This window comes from Neodiprion fabricii, chromosome 2 (assembly GCF_021155785.1).
Source record: "Neodiprion fabricii isolate iyNeoFabr1 chromosome 2, iyNeoFabr1.1, whole genome shotgun sequence".
NCBI classification, from domain to species: Eukaryota; Metazoa; Arthropoda; class Insecta; order Hymenoptera; family Diprionidae; genus Neodiprion; species Neodiprion fabricii.
The window spans coordinates 18,424,415-18,442,653 of record NC_060240.1 but is presented as its reverse complement, the minus strand read 5'-3'; the positions used below and the strand labels follow the sequence as shown (position 1 = coordinate 18,442,653).

At 37.3% G+C, this 18,239-nt stretch overlaps 1 protein-coding gene across 3 annotated transcripts in view; it reads right to left on the bottom strand.

Moving 5' to 3' along the window:
- LOC124176296 (lysophosphatidylcholine acyltransferase) overlaps positions 1-18,239 on the bottom strand; it is a 118,771-nt gene that overhangs the window by 34,359 nt on the left and 66,173 nt on the right. Inside the window, exon 3 of one of the 3 annotated variants that reach the window (XM_046557394.1) lies at positions 4,075-4,292. The exons of 1 other annotated variant lie outside the window; for it this stretch is intronic. In XM_046557394.1, the coding sequence (XP_046413350.1) occupies positions 4,075-4,292 (218 nt within the window). The remainder of the gene's footprint in view (positions 1-4,074; positions 4,293-18,239) is intronic. One more of the 3 variants, XM_046557395.1, reaches the window with a different exon arrangement.

The window sequence follows — 18,239 nt, the reverse complement described above, 5'->3', positions numbered from 1 at the left end:
TATGGAGGTTTTTTTAATATGGGCTATTCCGCGTCAACCGGATCAGTCATCTCTCACATATTTTTTTAATTTGGCATGTGGATTGTGTGGGAGGAGTTAGATTTTTGTGCCAAAGCGCGAATCTTATAATGCAAAATTCGATTTTTTATTAACAATAACAAATTAGACTCCCATTTTTTTCAAAAATTCATAACTTTGGCAAAAAATTAGATACAATATATTTTTGTTTTTTCAAATTACGCGGAAAGCTCCATAGAATTTAAACAAAAAATACGAAATGGTAAAAAAAAGTTGTTATCAATTGTTTATTTAACAATTAATTTTTCAAAGATTTTTAAAACAGTGACTGACACGATCAAAAATTTTTTTTAAAATTCTGACATGTTCCTTGAACTGTACTACAACCTGTGAATTGATTCCAGAGGGGTGTTTTTCTTTGTTTTCGAGTAAAAAATCATCAAAGGTGTCGATGCGCGTGAAATTGCGGCGCGCCGAGTCTCTACGTAATGGCGGGCGGCCGGTTGCCGTCCACCGCTACCCCGCGGTGGCGTCGCAGCGTTATTTTAGTCATTTTCACGATGTAGGACATGATTGAAGAATCTGAAAAAAATACTGTACCTTCACAAGGCCTGCTCAAAGCGATAAGTGAAGTTTCAGGAATGTGTTTTTCACCATTTTTTTATTACAGAGATTCAAAATAACGGTTACACACTATGAAAGGGCACATAAATGATAATAATTACATAACTTGCTACTTATTTTGAAATAAAAACACATTCTTGAAACTTTACTTATCGCTTTGAGCAGGCCTTGTGAAGGTACAGTATTTTTTTCAGATTCTCCAATCGTGTCCTACATCGTGAAAATGACTGAAATAACGCTGCGACGCCACCGCGGGGTAGCGGTGGACGGCAAGCGGCCGCCCGCAATTACGTAGAGACTCGGCGCGACGCAATTTCATGCGCATCGACACCTTTAATGATTTTTAACTCGAAAACGAAGAAAAACACCCCTCTGGAATTCATTCACAGGTTGTAGTACAGTTCAAGGAACATGTCAGAATTTAAAAAAAATTTTTTGATCGTGTCAGTCACTGTTTTAAAAATCTTTGAAAAATTAATTGTTAAATAAACAATTGATAACAACATTTTTTTAACATTTCGTATTTTTTTTTTAAATTCTATGGACCTTTCCGCGTAATTTGAAAAAAAAAAATATATTGTATCTAATTTTTTGCCAAAGTTATGAATTTTGGAAAAAAATGGAAGTCTAATTTGTTATTGTTAATAAAAAATCGAATTTTGCATTATGAGATTCGCGCTTTGGCACAAAAATCTAACTCCTCCCACACAATCCACATGCCAAATTAAAAAAAATATCTGAGAGATGACTGATCCGGTTGACGCGTAATAGCCCATATGCAAGAGTACACGTACACAACATTCGTATTTTCAATACAACGGCACAACTCATGACAGAATGGATTGGCAAATGTTTGATGCCGAGAGTGAAGAGGAAAATAGAGAGCGTGGTTCACCCTCTCAGAGATGCCTAATAATTTTGTAACGTAATGAAACGTCAACTACGAGCTGACAGATATATTTTGAATCAGCAGATACATTCTAAACAAGCGGGACAGAGCTACGATAAGGAAATTCATGTAAGGGGTAATTTACCCACTTGGACTCACATTTTTGTTAAAGTGCAAAAACACGTAAGCTTCCATTTTGTTTCCCCTTTATAATGGCACTGGTTTCATTTAATTCCATTCACAACTTTTGAATAAAGGATGCAAAAAAAGAAAAGTTGAGGGGTGGTACCCGTCAATTTTTTTTTCAATATGTATAGTGATATTTACACTGATTTACCTAAGAAATATTTTTGTCGATTCATTGCAATCGGTCGACTGCTTATGGATGAATCTGTTAAATCACCTCTTCGAACCGTTTTTCCGCAGATAAATAAATAGATGTATCTTTTAGTTTTCAATGTTCTACAACGTATATCAGTTGCAATGAAATCGGAGGAGGACTTCAGAGTTACGATACTTGTTAGTACCGCCACTGGCAATGCGGAAAGTTATCTAAAAGGTTAGTTAAAGGATGTACTGGTCATACATTCTCAACCAAAGTGAGTCGTCGAGAATATTGAGTACTTAATGATGAGATAAAAATCGGAAGAAAATCAACCACAATAAAGACGATGAGCAAATTAAATTTGAACAGTAATGATGCCCAAAAGTTATTAACAAATTGTTTATACAAAGGATTGTATAACAAATTTATAGGAAGTATTTTTTTTGTCATGTGAAATGAATTCGTTAATTTTCTTATTATTTTAAATTTCCGTTTTCGAACAATTATTAATTTTAAAAAGTAGAGGAAAAATCAGGAATTTTGCATACATTTTCATCAAAACGTTGGACGTTACAATTAATAAGTTTCCGGGGCATTGAACGAATAGTTTCGTAAATACATCATTACAAATTTTTGAAAACGGATATTTTAAAACAATGAGAAAATTCTCTAAAAATTCACGTGTATTCAGAAAAATCAACGAATTCATTTCACATGACAGAAAAAATGTTCCCTGATAACTTGTTGTACAGTGTTTTGTTTAAACGATTTGTTGATAACTCTTGAGCATTATTATTATTTAAATTCAATTGTTTTATCGTCTTTATCATGGTTGATTTTTTCCGATTTTTATTTTATCGTAAAGTCATCAATATTGTCGATGAGACTCACTTATTTGGTTGAGCATGTATAGACAGTACATCCTTAAAGCGCTGTTCGAAAATTTGGCACTTAACGCACGCCCCAAGGACTTCGAGAATCGAACTTCCAAGCAACTGCGGCAAAAAAAAAAAAAATGGAAATCCACGAATTTTAACTGAAAAATCTCGATTATCAACTATTTTGGAGTAATTACAATATTTCATAATTTTATCTATTCGCGAAATCGTACGTTATTTGTGCAGTTCGTATCAATGAATTATTCGTTTTGTGAACAGATGGCTTCTACGAAAGTTACTAGAGATGAATTTTCTTTTCAGCTCTTCTGCCGTTGATCCCCAAAACGGCGTCATATGCAATATCATTATAATCATCCAAGTTCTAATGGATACAGTTTATGTGTGATTGTAAGATGAATAAATATTATTAAAAATTCATTACAGGTGCATCGTAGGAAATCCTTTCAAGACGAATGTAATGAATAATTACAATCAACAACTTTTTTTCAATATCGTTTATTACAGTGGGACTATGAATTTTTGCAGGAATGACAAATTCACTAGAATTCCGCGCCCAAAAATTTATTGTTCGAGCCATTATGAAGGTTGGGTGCCACATTTGTACACATGGGGTACCCCAATTTGCAAACACAAAACCTGAAAGTTTAAGATCAATATTAAAAAAAATGTATGTCCGCTCAAATTTTCGCGCTGGTGTGTGGTAAGTAATTTTCCTACCTCACAAGTAAACCCTATTAACTATATCACCTGTAAATTTCAATAAAATTTAAGAGGCGCTGATTTTCGATAATTTTTTCACAGTACATTGCAACCATTCATCTAGAGGTAAAGAAAGACAGATAATTGAACGTGACTATTTTATACGAACTATATCGTTTAATCGTACACAGTTGAATTCGAAAGAAGTTATGTTTCAAAATTTCGAAACTCTGATCGTCGACTTTAATAAAGAGTTTCTAAGTTAAATTAACTGGTAATGATTTTACAATTGTTTCATGGCGTAGGTTTATAGTTCCCTAACAAATCTAATTCATTTTGTATTTGTATTATTTTTAAATTGTCGTACCAGTCCAAGCAATTTGTACATTGTATTTTTAAATAGATTGTATTAAGGGGATGCAGGACAAAATTCATCTCAATTAATGGTCTTGAAGATGCTTACCTAACGATGGGTAAATTTAGCGACTAGAGTTTCATCTGTTACTTTGTGATAGGGGAATTACATGTCTCACCGGATTTCAACGAAATTAGATTATGAAATTTTGCAGGATTTCCTTGCTAGAAACCGAGTAAGTTATACGAAGGAATAAAGGACGTACTTCCGATGAAGGGATTCAGTCCGGACTCTCTGCGGACGATAATGGACGGGAAACCAGTGACGTAAACAATCCCTCCGTCAATGAAGGTGGAGTGCGGAGCTACGACTAGAATTGGCGCCTCCCCCCTGGTGGCTTGTTTCCCGCGAACGATAATCCGCATCCCTCCAGCCTGGTAGGTCAGCCGACCGAGGAAGCAGAGCCAAGGGATAATCTTGCTGCTGGTTGCAAGGAAATTCACCTCCGTCAGTTTCTTTCACATTTTTATCTACTATTGACTGTAAATTCCTTTCTAGGTCAATGGTTCGCGTCAAGTCAACGAAAACAACTTTTTGCAATCATCAGTAATAAAACTAGGCTTCGCTCGCAGGTTTTTCGATGCAAAATCTATCAGATGGCAAAATATTTTTATTTGACCAGATCTTGGTGAATCAGTTTGAACTAACAAAAACATAGTTTTCCTGACAGTTGACATGTCGCAAACTCAAGTTTTCTTTCTATTGGTAACCGTACAATATTTTATTACTTTCAGCGAAGAAAAAGTTTAACCTGCTAAACCATATAACTAACCGATTAATTATCACAATAAAATATGTATCAGAGATTCTTAAGAATTCACCATAAAAAAATTTTCATGAGTTTTGCTACATTGCCAAAAATTCTGTCAAATTGAAGGCAACCAGTAAGAGAATATTTTTATAGAAGAGTTCAATAGAGATTTTCAAGGAACATGTGGGGCGTTTCATGCCAACTTCACATGCTATTGGCCTTCATCATTTTCATTGTGTTTTATTTTATTTTTTTTATATTCCAGTCCCATCTGAATTAGTATCCATGATTTTGTTCAGATTTTCATTTCAATCTACATGGAATGCCCCACGTATACCTTCAACTGATGAATTTGCCCTCTAAATTTTAACTAGTGGAAATTATCAGTTACAAGTATAATACCGAAAAAATTCATTGCATATACACTGCAAATCAGTGGAAAATTAGAGAAAATTTACCGAATCGTCTATATGTGTACAATGGTTTATTTCACTGGTATACTTATAACCTCGCTTATAACTGTGAATTAGTGAATTTTCACTATTTGAAATTAATGGAGTGAGGTAACTTTTACGGCAAAACGGTTGGCAGTGAAATCAAACTTATTTCACATATTTTTAGGAACATCTCTGGAGATTATTTTCCAATCTTAATCATCGTCCTAACTAAATCACGAAGGACTACCACGTCACGTTATGCGAGAAAGCGGACCCATCTTTCATCTGGATAAATTTGGGACTTGTTTGAGTTTTCTTCATTTTTATAACCGTCGAATTTCCGGCAGTCGTAATACAGAGTTATGTGGTTTCCAGATGCTCAGAAGTTGTGAACTTGGTATATCACCGTAAAGAAATCAAAATAATTACATGAGTTCCGGTAGCATCCAGTATAGGTTTACAGTTTTTGACGGATAGTAACAATTGTTCCGGTGATGAGTATCGAGAAATTAATTTGACAAAAATTAACCTACCCACTCCCGACAGCATATCAAATTTGAAAGTTAACAGTTTTTCCGGTGGCATCTAATAGTTCTCGACAAGTTCTATACGTCTTCGTAATATTTTAGTTACAGTTTCAGTTCAAATAATTTTCGACAAATTCTGACAAAAATTAAGTATTACGTCCTTGCAACAGTACGGAGTTTGCTAACGAATTTTCTGTTCTCACGTGACAGTTTTAAAGAGTACGTACCGAGTGAAAATTATTGAAACATGTAACGGATCGAAGCGTACCTTAAGTTAAAAACTATGATTTCATGAAGTGATAGATCGAAAAAAAATTAATTTTTTTTGAGTTAGTCTAATCTACAATCTAAATCTTCTTCGTACAGACTACCATGCTATGCGTCCAGATTTGTCGTCACGAATCTGCGAAATACCATGAATGCTTTATAAGTCTAAGTAATACATTGCGCTTATAACGCGAGTTATCGACCACCAGCTCTACACTATTTTTCATAAGGAACGCTATCGACAAAAAGTCCTAAAAGGCGATATGGGCGAAATTAGAATTACCTAGAATATTTCCTCATTGCTATTTGTAAACATGTGTCCCTGCGTCCCGAGCACCCTATCTCTCCAATGAGCGGGCTATCTGAGGTGATGCCCCCACTAGAAGGTGGGCGAGATAGTCACTAGGACACGACCTATACCGTCAGCAGGATGCTGCCACTACCAAACCTGTCATATCCAGCAACGCCTCAACTGGAGTACCTGGGCCTCTGTTTCATCTTTTCCGGAGTACCCTGACACCTACTGCCAATACCGTCATCACCGCGATTGTGTCAACCAGCTGATGGGACGAACCAAAATGGGTCAATATGTCGTGAAATCGGGTCAGATCCACACCGATTTCGCTACGCTTAGGGAAATTTACGGTCAAAACATCAAACGGCGGATTGCAATCCCATCTACCGAGAACGAGTGTAAACTTTTTTAGAGGGTTGATAACGACCCTAACTATCGACATTACCCGGAACTACTCTAACCCGGACACGCTAAACCTGGCGGTTCGGCGTTACTCGAATCTCGGTAGACACCCAGTGAAACAGCTGAGCGCTGCTAGTTCTGCCAGGACTATCGGCGAGAAACTCCTCGCGCCTACGCAACAATGCCATCTCCCGACTGTTTCCTGTTTTTGTTTCGAAGTCGCGTCCGAAAAAGGGGGGAAGAAGGCCCTGATCGCGTTATTTCTCGTCCTACTATCGCTACGATTAGACGTATCTTCTCCTGTGTCGCATTTTACCTTTGCACCGTTGTGTTCATACCTTGTTTCTGATCCTTTTCCTGCACGTATTACTAATACCTTTGTCTTGTAAGTAAGCTTTCGTTCACTCACGATTCACCAAGTTATTATTTTTGATTTTACCACGTGAAATAGCTTCGGCTGATTGCGACACGATCGGTCGAATACGCCATTGCGGGATCTTCAACCTGTTATTTTTTCCTCAGGTTTTCGTGTGCCCATTACCTTATCTCAAGTGTTTCATTCCTTGTTTCTTATCATGTGTGATTATATCTTGTAATTTCGTCCTTGTATAATTTTATTGTATTATCGCCTGTACCATCCCGATGTATGTGAATGTGTGTGCGCATGCAAATTTTAGTATGAGTAGCGTCTCATTAAATTTCGCCCATATCTAGTTTTTGTGTATCTTATTAACGATCGGTAGAATCCCTTGTCTGTAAAGAGAATCCTTTTGGCGAGAGTCTACCTTTAAGTCATACCGAGTTCCCTGAAGGAGGTGGACTAAATGGGCAGAGTCAAACAAGATCTCAGCTTTTCCGTTTCTTGATCTCAACACAGCTGAGCAGCTGGAAACCAGCCAAGTGAATTCGGCAACAACCAGACGAAAGCATGGAGTTCAAAATGTGACACTAAAAATTGCACAAAATAAATACAGCTACGATCTCGAGGCAATACCGAGTGAGTCCAGTAACAGTTGGAAGGTTGTGCAACGTGAGAAGCTTACAACTCGATGGTGATACTCCGCACGTATAAAAATGCCCCAAAGACGATACGAAGTGAGTACAAATATTTCCTTAATCATTTAGATTGGTAGCTAGTCATAACTCAATACACTACATAAATTGCACATGATTCTTTCCATTGCATTTACCTATTCTATTCTTCACATGAAATATTGGAAAGAAATTCGCGAAATAATTTTTTGTAATTTTACAGATCTTTCGACGTACAAGGTCGAGTAATGCACTTACAAACGCGCTTGATGTTGAAAGGGTTATGCGGCCGACGCGCTATGGTACAAGAGGCAAAGCCAATTTTATCATTGTTTTGCATGATTATAGGTGGCATTCTGCAAGGTTTCGATCAAGATCAGAAGAACATGTTTTAAATTCGCTGAAAACTTTTTATATTGTGAGCGCTCTTGTCGAAAAACACCCTAATTTTGCAACAATATCTTCAATCAATCTCATCTGTAATGAGTTTAGATTTGCTATTTTAGAAGCACCTATCTAGTGAAATGTAAGCAAATTTTGGAGCCATAGTAAAATATGGAGTTTCCATAAAAGCAAAGATTACATTTAAAAATTATGTATGTAAACAAATAAAATAAATAATACATTTTGTAATAGTGCTCTTATAAATCACAACAATATTTTTGGACATTATTAAGAGATGAATTATATTATTATTAAATTTGCTTGTGTTCCACAGTATTTTTCTGTATTTCTTAAGTTTGAGAAAAATGGATGCTTTTACCGCTTCATATTCAATTATTTGTTTCGCGGTTTTGTTTATTGACTAGACCGTTTGCATGAAACTTTTAAGAGAAGTTTAGGGCCCTATACGCGCTATAAATGATTTTGCGCACATGTACGCTCCTGACGGCGAAAGTTCTTACGTTAACCACCAGTAACGCTGCGGTCGACTGAAAGAATAGCGGATACTGTGGTTGACTCTTAGGGTGTTTATGTCTTCGTTTTACATCGTATTATCTAAGAATGAGTTGAGCGATGGAGCGATGCAATCATCGTGGCTACACCGGTCACGCCCCAGTCCACACTATGCTGCCGGAATAAGAAAAAAGAAAATATTGCTGTTTTTTTTCTGTCTGCTTCAGATATCTTCACTGACAATGAATACTCTGTATATATTTTCAAATCCATGCGTGGTAGCGAGATTACGTAAATAGTTGTAACGTTCTTCGGAGTCAACTCGAGATGATTGTTGGGATTAGAAAATAATTTCCATAAGTGGCCCTAAACTGTGAGGTCAAACAGATATGAATCTTTATCTTTGTATTAACCGTATCTCTGTGCCAATGATTCATATTCAACAATTGAAGGTATAGATATAAGTCGACTTTTCGACTTGTAGAATTTTTCGCAGGAATGTTCAATTATCGATATATATCCCGACATTCATAAACAACGATTTTACTCGAGTTTCAGAGTCTATGTGCAAAAGAGAAGAACCGTGTAGGTATCTTTTTGCCTCTGAATTTGAATGTATTTGGATACATGGTTTGAAATTTTATGACAGTCACTTTTATTACTGATGATTTTCTGCGATTAGTTGTTGTATTTTACTGTTATTCGTGGTCAAGAATTACAGTCAATGTACAATACATACATTAATACAGCGTACATTAGTGTAAATAAAAATTATATTTCGTGGACTCAATAAATTTGTGTCCATCAAATTTTGCCTTCACGTCTACGATTTTGCTCCAAGTTTTTGAGGTGCGGAAAAAAATGATGACTTTCAACTATGAGTTTACTCCTGAAAAATTATCAGCCGTTCAAAATTGTTATTATTTTGTGAAAAAAATGATCTTATCGTGAGCGCGGAATCACAGTTTTCAGACTTCACATTCAAAGGGAAACAAAATCAACAGTTATAGAAAGCGAAATAGTGTACAGGGTGTTTCAGTATGCGGGGATCACCGAGCACTCACGGATTCCTTCCAAACAAAAAATAAAATAAAACTAAAATTACTCTTGAAAATGTATTTTTTTTTTTAAATATCGGTTTCGAGGTAGAGCCGATTACAGTTCACTAATCAGGGTGTATGATGGAAGACCGCCGGCCGGGTGCACGAGCCTAGCGCGAGGCTAGCGTATGCCGTGCTGAGGAGGGTATCGTTTCTACAAATGTCGATGCCTACAAGTTCGTTCCTACCAGTGGCGGACAAATAATTTAAATTAAATTAAACTGGACAAAATTTACAAAATTGACAGTTAAATGCATGAGAACCGAATTTGTAGAATCGGCACTTGTAGAAACGATACCCTCTCTGGCGCAGCGTACGCTAGCCTTGCGTTTTAGGTTCGCGTGCCCGGCCGGCGGTCTTTCATCTGCGCCCTGATTGGTGTGTTCAGATTCTCTAACTGGAAAACCGTTGCTTCAAATAGTATATTGCGTAACAAGGAGGCAAACTCGGTATTTGTGGACCGAGCGTGAGTTTCCAATATGAGTTGCAGATGAGCACGTATACGAGCCGAAGATGAATATTGCAAATACGTGAAGCGAACAGACCGTTGTCTCCTTGTTGCACGCGATTCTTCATATAAGAAGAGAATGTTATGCGTTTTTTCACTAAGAACGAAATTGAGGTTTGGGTCGCGTAATGTCAGATAAGTTCGCTGTGTTTGTCGTGACAGCGTATGAACGCAGTACTGAAAAGACCACTTTCAAGTCCTAGGAGTGAAAGGTGGTGTTTTCAGTACACCGCGCATGCGCATTCGCAGACTCACTCGACCGTCGTAGAAACGGGTACTTTGTGTACAGAAAACATACATGGAATAACGCGTAAAACATGCTCGCGTTATATAGAAAAAATTGTCAAGAGTTAATTTTAGTCTCAGTTTTTTGCAGGGAATTCGTGAGTGCCCGGTGATCACCGCACACTAAAGCATCCTGTATTTGGTAATACCTGCTTGAAAAGTTTGATTTTTGAAACCTGTGAAGCGTGTGCCAAGTGCCAGAGTACCGAACAGTGCGGTAAAACAATGTTGGCGTATGCGTATAATGGACACGCTATATTTTATGTAATAAATATAAAAGTACATGCACACTTTGGAATACTCAATTTTTGGCACTGTGTCATTCAGCATAAGTTGGCTAATCTCAATTTTACGCGCTGCCAGTGGCACTCTGAGCGCTTCTTCATAGGTGTTGCAAACAGTAGCGCGTGTCATACGTACGGAAGGGATATATCTGACTGGTGTGATTATAGCGTGAGCCTTGGCCCATACTTTGTTTATATCAGCACTCGAGCAATTGCAGCACTCGCCTTAGCGGCACACGCTATAAACTTCACACTTATCGTTTATCCACTTTCCGCACTTGTGCAAATGACTCGATGAATTTTTTGAAAGATACTGAAGTGAAAGTATCCGAAAATGCTGCTGTTCAAAGTATTAAACTTAAAAACGGCTCGCGTGTTTCAAGAATTCTCCACCAGTGTATTTTAATCTCGTCGAACTTTTCAAAAAGTACTTTTCCTGACGAAAATTGGTTATAGAAGAACCGATAACTATTTATATTACGAGTTGAAAGGAATTTTTTCTTATGCCCAAATTTCGCTTAATGAAAAATATACGAATTCAGTTTGGATATTATTCTTTTTGTCTCCTTTTAACCTGTTCATCAGACGAAAGCCTGAAACTGCATCATTTACAATACAACATTTTTTCATTAGCCTGAAAAATTAAGTATTTAAAAAATTATGTACAGTGGTTCTTTCTTCGTATAATTTTTGTCACCGTAATGAACCAAAGTTACACAAAGTATGATTATAGTTCAGAGTTGAGACACACTGATACTCACAATCAGTAAGTTTTGTAATTTAGTGTCATAAATACTCAATTGTGAAACTATAAAAAAATTTCACAATCTAGCCAGTCAAAGACCGATTTTCGGTCAACTTCAGGAGGTACTCTGCAGATGTCCTCGAAATATAATGAAATTTAAACAAGGGAAGCAAGAACTAAACTATCAGGAAGCTTCGCTTTCCACCAGCCGTCGGCTTTGCTGCTGACTTAATCAGAGAGGTAACATGTGCCAGAAAACGAGTTGCTAAAAATAAATGACATTAAACATAAACAAATTTTTATCAGGATGCTAAAAGGTTAGAATAATCTGTAAATGAGTTGTAAGCTGTATTTTTTTTACAAAACAGTTCTTTCTCTGCTCCTAAACGAAATTGGAACAAAATCAGAGAGGTGAAGGAAGGTTTCCTGTTGCGTTGACAAGAAATGAACAATGATATACCGACAAATGTATGCGAGAGCGATATATCAATATGTTTAATGCATACAGTATAGGAAATGAAAGAAAGACAAGTTGTCGTTAATTGAATCCATACACCCAATTAATGTTAATTTCACATTGTGTTTGATATGAGAAGAGAGTTTCATTACCAAATATACCTACGTACAGGCATGTTTCCCCCGAAGCATTGTACACCTGATAGTTGCTTATAACATTTAATTCTGTAAGGCTGATTTGTTAGTGACAGCTTATAACAGCGTGTAATTCCCATTCACCAATAATATTACACAGTAACTGAAATGTTACAGAGAAAAGTATTTCATTTTCCTTACAGCGAAGTGATAATTTCCACAGTATTCAATGTCACAGTGTGACTTATTGTTAATGGTAAAAAATAAAGTGTGGCTAATACGAAAGTCAATCAATAGTTTTTTTCTGTTCTGACCTACCGTTCGTAATATTTAAACCAATGCACATTCAGGTATTTCGAAATATGTTTTTGTTTGATGATGTTCTAGAGAAAAAAAATAGAAGGAACGAAAATTTTCACTTTTAAATCAGTATAAAATGAATTTTTCTGGATCTCCGTCATAAAAAAAATCTGCGAAACTCTGAAAATTTATCTGAAAATATTTACTGTACACTTTGCCTTTATTTATTGTTTAGAACACTTTTCAGAGAAAAAACAAAATTTGTCTTTGAAAATTTGTTGAATGCAAGAAGTTTTCAACTCGAATTGCAGCATTTTTCAGAAAAATTTGTACGCTTGCAAGTGCAGCAACGGAATCTCTTTCAACAGAGTTTTCCAGAGAACATTTTTTGCATGAAAATTTTCCAATTTCACGTGCTCCAATTAAGAGCGAATACAAAACATTTAACTAAATAAAAGTTATTCATTCTTTATAATTTCATCTTTCAAAAATCAAGTCCATCTTCCGAATGCAGTGTTACAAAAAAATTGATCTTCAACGAGTTATTCAGATTCTTAACCATGATATCCTTTCTCGCGGTTGGTGTAATATTTCAAATTTAGTGTATATAGAAGTTTTCAAAAAATATTGATATTATTGTGTAAGATGTACGTGTATGTTCAATTAGTATGAGAATTGCCGAGAAGTTGCACAGTTTTACAGAGAAATATTTTTGCCAGAGATATTGAACCGATTTTCAAAGAAAACCTTTGAATTTTCTTTGCAGAACACGACATTTTACGATATTTTTCGAAAAATGCAGAAATTTCAAACTGAAAAATTTTTACTTTGAACAGATTTCCCCAAAAAATAGATGAAGCAGAATTTCCAGCAGTTTTCAGAGAAATTTCTAGAGTTTCACAGAGATTTCCAGAGCGCACTTGAGAGGTTCGCAGTGATTTTCTTTCATCGCAGCCGTTATTGACCTAAAAAAGTTAAGTGAACTGTACAAGAGATTCTAGAACTTATTGAACGCAGCTTATATTTACAACGTAGTCTAAATGAAGGGAACCGTTATTGTTTCGTCGTGAAACCTCCCGTTTTATTATTCAAGTATTCTAACTGTACCGCAAAGTGAAGCGTTCATTTTACGAGTATACAGATGGTGAGAAATAGCAAACGCAATAACTGATCATCCTTTCTAGTGTGACGTGAACAATTTGATCTGCAAATGTGTTCTACCATCTGTATCTTCGACGTTGCATGACCCGTTGCAATGGCTGAGTACAATGCAAAATATGCATGCATTTAATCGCTAGAAAAGTTTTCTCGGTAGCACGGGGGCGAGTATTATCCATTGCATTTTTATTGCAATTCAATCTCTAAGTTCCTCTTATAGGAATATATAATTCCAAAGCGTGTAATTATCTTGCACATCCCGACTTTAACGTATATCTGTTGTAACATGATGTTTAGAACAGCCCGTCATCGCCTCATAACAGCAAACAACTGAAGGAAACTCCCGGAACTCGCATTCCTGACGGGGTACTCCAAGCGAACTTGATACAAATTAGACGATAAACTGCGAGTTTCTAATTCTTTCTTTGTAAACTTTGTAACCACGCTTCGGCGTAAGCAAACAACAATTTAACTATGACAAGCTATCCAGGGCGACGACGACATTTCTGACCTCCGGGGAACCAACATCAACACCAGTTATTGTCCCGATGACTTTATCTATTCGTTATTTGACATGCACATTCTGCTGTGCCTTGCAAAGCACTTGGACCAGGGTATATCCTCTTCCAGAACCTCCGGTACCGCTTCGGCTACTGGCGTACAAAAATGTGCAACAGGCACAAGGAAATGCTTCTGTCAGCCGAGCGACAAACTTCTCTTGGAGAAAACAGTCGTCCGCTTTCCCGGATACTGCGGAGACGGTGTACCGAATCGCGCTAACAGCGCAACCACGAGTTCCCGTCCCGCAAACTTCTAGCCAGGTACTGGACCGATTCTCAACTACTACCATTCCAGCGGTTATTATCACCGTCGAGAGTATTCAGAAGACTCGATGCCGTGTTCCTGTCGGCAACGACAATAGTTATTTCATTAGCCGAAGCGCAATGCCCAGCACAATGACACTGGTGGAACCGACTCGTCACTCTCCTACCGGAAAAACCTTTGACCGGGAGGCATCATGTGTGTCTTCGCCAGAGGATAGACAATGATATGAACTGGTCAGTAAAGTGCTGCGTATGGAGCCTATAGAAGGAGGACAACTCTCTAATGGACGATGCGGTCAAAATGTGGTCAAACTTTGGATGCAAATAGGGGTCCATAAAACAACCAACGTGGCGCTGGTTGATACTAAGTTGAGTAATGAAATTGAATCTGTTAGTTATACAGTTACACTGATTATATCTTAAACTATAGTTAGATTGGCATCTTACGCTTAACAGCGCCACCACTATTTGCAGCCAAGATCGGCTCACTTCTTACAACCTTAAAATATCCCTTTTTTTATACGCTCTACAGTGCTACGACTGTACAGTACGAGTTGGTGCCAACGACGAAGTCACAGGACGAACATAACCCAACATCTATCGGTAATCTCGGTAAACAGGTGGTTCATATTACCAGGAAGAAGGATCGACATCAAACGACAACGACAAGGGATGCGTTCTGATATTCGCTCCAAACACTGAAAATGTTGACTACGTAAAGAGCGAACCGACATTCCAAGCGCCGCTCAATGCTATAAATAACGGAGCGACTGATTGCTGACAGCGCTTCAAACCCGGAACGTATCCAAGCGCATAGTCCTACAGGATCATTATAGGATGGTGAGGCATCTGACACATCCCCACTCCTCTCTCGCTTGGCACGTGTAACGTTTTGAGCGAATATCGGAACGTACCCAAGCTCGGCGAACCGAACTCCGACTCCGTCTATTCTACACTCAACCCACCAGGAGCAGTCGCTAGTCTCCTCTCGTTGTCCTAGATTTTTCGTCTACTACCTTTTTCTCCTTCCTCTATCGCTGCCGTTTCTTCTGTCGCTATCGGCTATCGAACCTTTGCTCTACTGTTTGCTCTATCATTAACTTCTCTTTTCTTCCCTTCCGTTTACCGTTGTATGCTTTTTTTATTTTGTGTTATGTCTAAGTGTATTTTAAAATAAGTTCTGCATCTGCGATCCGAGTCACCGGCTAGCGTACGGATTTTACTTTCGCACTGTATTGTTACGAAGCTGCTGATACGTTCCTTCTATTTTGTCTTAATTATCTTTTCGTTTGCATCATGTGATGCCCGTATCTTTGTGAATCATGGTCATGTACTGTATTGTTACGAAGCTGCTGATACGTTCCTTTTCTTTTGTCTTAATTATCTTTTCGGTTGCATCATGTGATGCCAGTACCTTTGTGAATCATAGTCATGGAGCTGCTATGAAACACACGCACGCACGTAGAACATCTGTTGGCCCTGCATAATATTGATTATACACTACGGTTCCAAACAATCATACTTGAGGAAGGTTACAGCAGCAAGTTCGAATTATCACGGCTTGTTCCGTATTTTGCCAAAGCCGTGAAAACTCATGCACTTAGTGCATGCAGATGTTCAGCAGATGCACGTTTCTTTCCGCTCAATAGACGGAAGGTCCCACGTTAGTGACACGTTGGGCCCACGGGTTTTTACACGCCTACTTACAAAGAACGGTGGTATCTAGAATTGCCTCTGACGTTACGAACAAGTTCAGTCTCGGCTATAAAGTTTGACTTTATTTTTGTGGAGATTTAAAAAATTGTTTATCAGGGAACTGCCATCGTGTGCACTTCACTCCACACTCCTTGGTTACAATTCCAATAGGTCTACTCGAGCCTGTGGTAACAATAACGAATTCTCTTGATTCTAATAATGAATCTTTCGAATTTGAATAGTCAATGATTCCATTTAACCCCGCGAGTCTTATTAGTACCTGTATCGATAAATGTATCGTAACTTGCAGTTTTTAAATAAATACATTTTGTTTGGTAACTAATTTACCAGTGACGATAAGAATCAAGTAATACACCTTAATAGTCCAAGAGTTTGAAGCCAAGAAAAGCATATCAAATGACGAAGACTAGTTTCTCGATATTTGATTACAGTAGTGGTGTACTCATACGCTATGGTCAGTCAAGCCATTATTAGGACTAGTGCCACACATGCGATACCAAACGCGTGGTTAATTTTGGGACCGTAAAATGTATTTTTCGGTCTAATTATTATACATTTTATCACATTTGATAGTTTGTGTGTTTTATCTATACCGATTACCAGATCAGAAAAAGGGATAGCATGAGTGTAACCGCAAAAATAACTCATCTCCATGGACGTGATTTTTTATAGTTGACGCCATGTTGAGTAGAGTGTTGGTTTTACAACTCTGGCTATAAATGTTCCTCCTTGATCCCGCCATGATCTCGCAGGTCAGACCGTTACTACTTGTAATAGAAGTTCTGCTTTACAATTTTGTAGAAATCTCTTGAAAAACATGGAGTCTAAGATCTAGACAAGTAGATAATTCATCACTTGCCTCTTTCGTAAGAAAATGGCCTAATAGATTTTATATTTCGGTCGAATTACAGCGATGTGAAAACGTTAACCTAGATGTTTGTCGTTACAGTTCACGACTTTGACTTGCGTCCATGAACATGAGTTGTTTGTTTCTGCGGTTAGACTCATATTTCATCTTTGTAAAATTCAAAGTAAGTAGCCGCTGAGAGGCGTTCATCTTTATTTGGAGAATGAATGTTTTGATGGTTTCTCACTATTGTATTGATTTATTTTTATTCCTTTCTTTCCTATTCTTAGTCTTATATATATATATATATAATTATAATCTCAAACATTTTATATTTTGTATTCATAAAATTTCTTGCATACTCAAATTTCCTAGTATTTTTTATAATAAACATTCATAACTCTATACATATCTTTACTTTAAAGTACTTATATCTATTTTTAGGGTCGTTGAAAACATGCGTTTGTTGTGTAGGCGATTGTAGACCCCGACCTCACCTGTGCAACAATGATTCGGTTAACCACCCCCCCCCCCCCCCGCCAATAGTACGTCACATATATATCCCCTCCTTTGCCCCCTATTTTGGTGTATTGATTCATAATTCGATCTATTGTCCATAAAAACGTATTCAAAGTATTCAAAATGCAAACTTCTAATAAAGGACAGGATTTTGTTGCTTGGCAATGAAAAAAGATAGGCAGCCCTTTATTTTTTTCTCTACGAAATTCTCCTACCAAAATGCGAATTCTCTACAAAAAAAACCGAACGTCATACCACCCTCCCCTCCCTCCATTCAAAAAACGAACGTATTTATGAATGACCCCTTATATATTATATATTATTATAAATAATTCAGTCCTATTTTGAACCGCAGTTAGTAAATATATTGTTGCGTGCTCAGTCTAATATCTAATACTCCCCATTTCACCTGACTATCGCTTTCCATTCCCAGAACCGTGATCCTGCACTCTGCTCTCCGCACACGCCAACGCAACGCTTCATTCTACTCATCCCAAGAAACTTCTCACCCACCCTCTGAACTGCACACTTCGTTTCTACTGTTCCATCAATTTTATTACAGTAAACACATTAATTGAAATTCTAAACATACCTGAAGTTATCCAACCTTCATTCTAACTTCTGGTTCTCCTAAAACGTTAAAGCGAAGCCGAATAATCTATTCCTTACCACTCGGGGATGAATAACAGGTCATTAAAATATTATATATTGAATGTCAAAACATAAAAAGATTAAATAAAAATGAAGATAACAACGAGTATTTCCCGCTGCGTCAATCACACACGTGATACTTTCACTTGCTAATTATTGATATTTTCACTTGCTGTTTACTGACTTGCAAGCGCTGTCCTATCTGATTAACTGTCTATTTTTTTGTATTTCTTA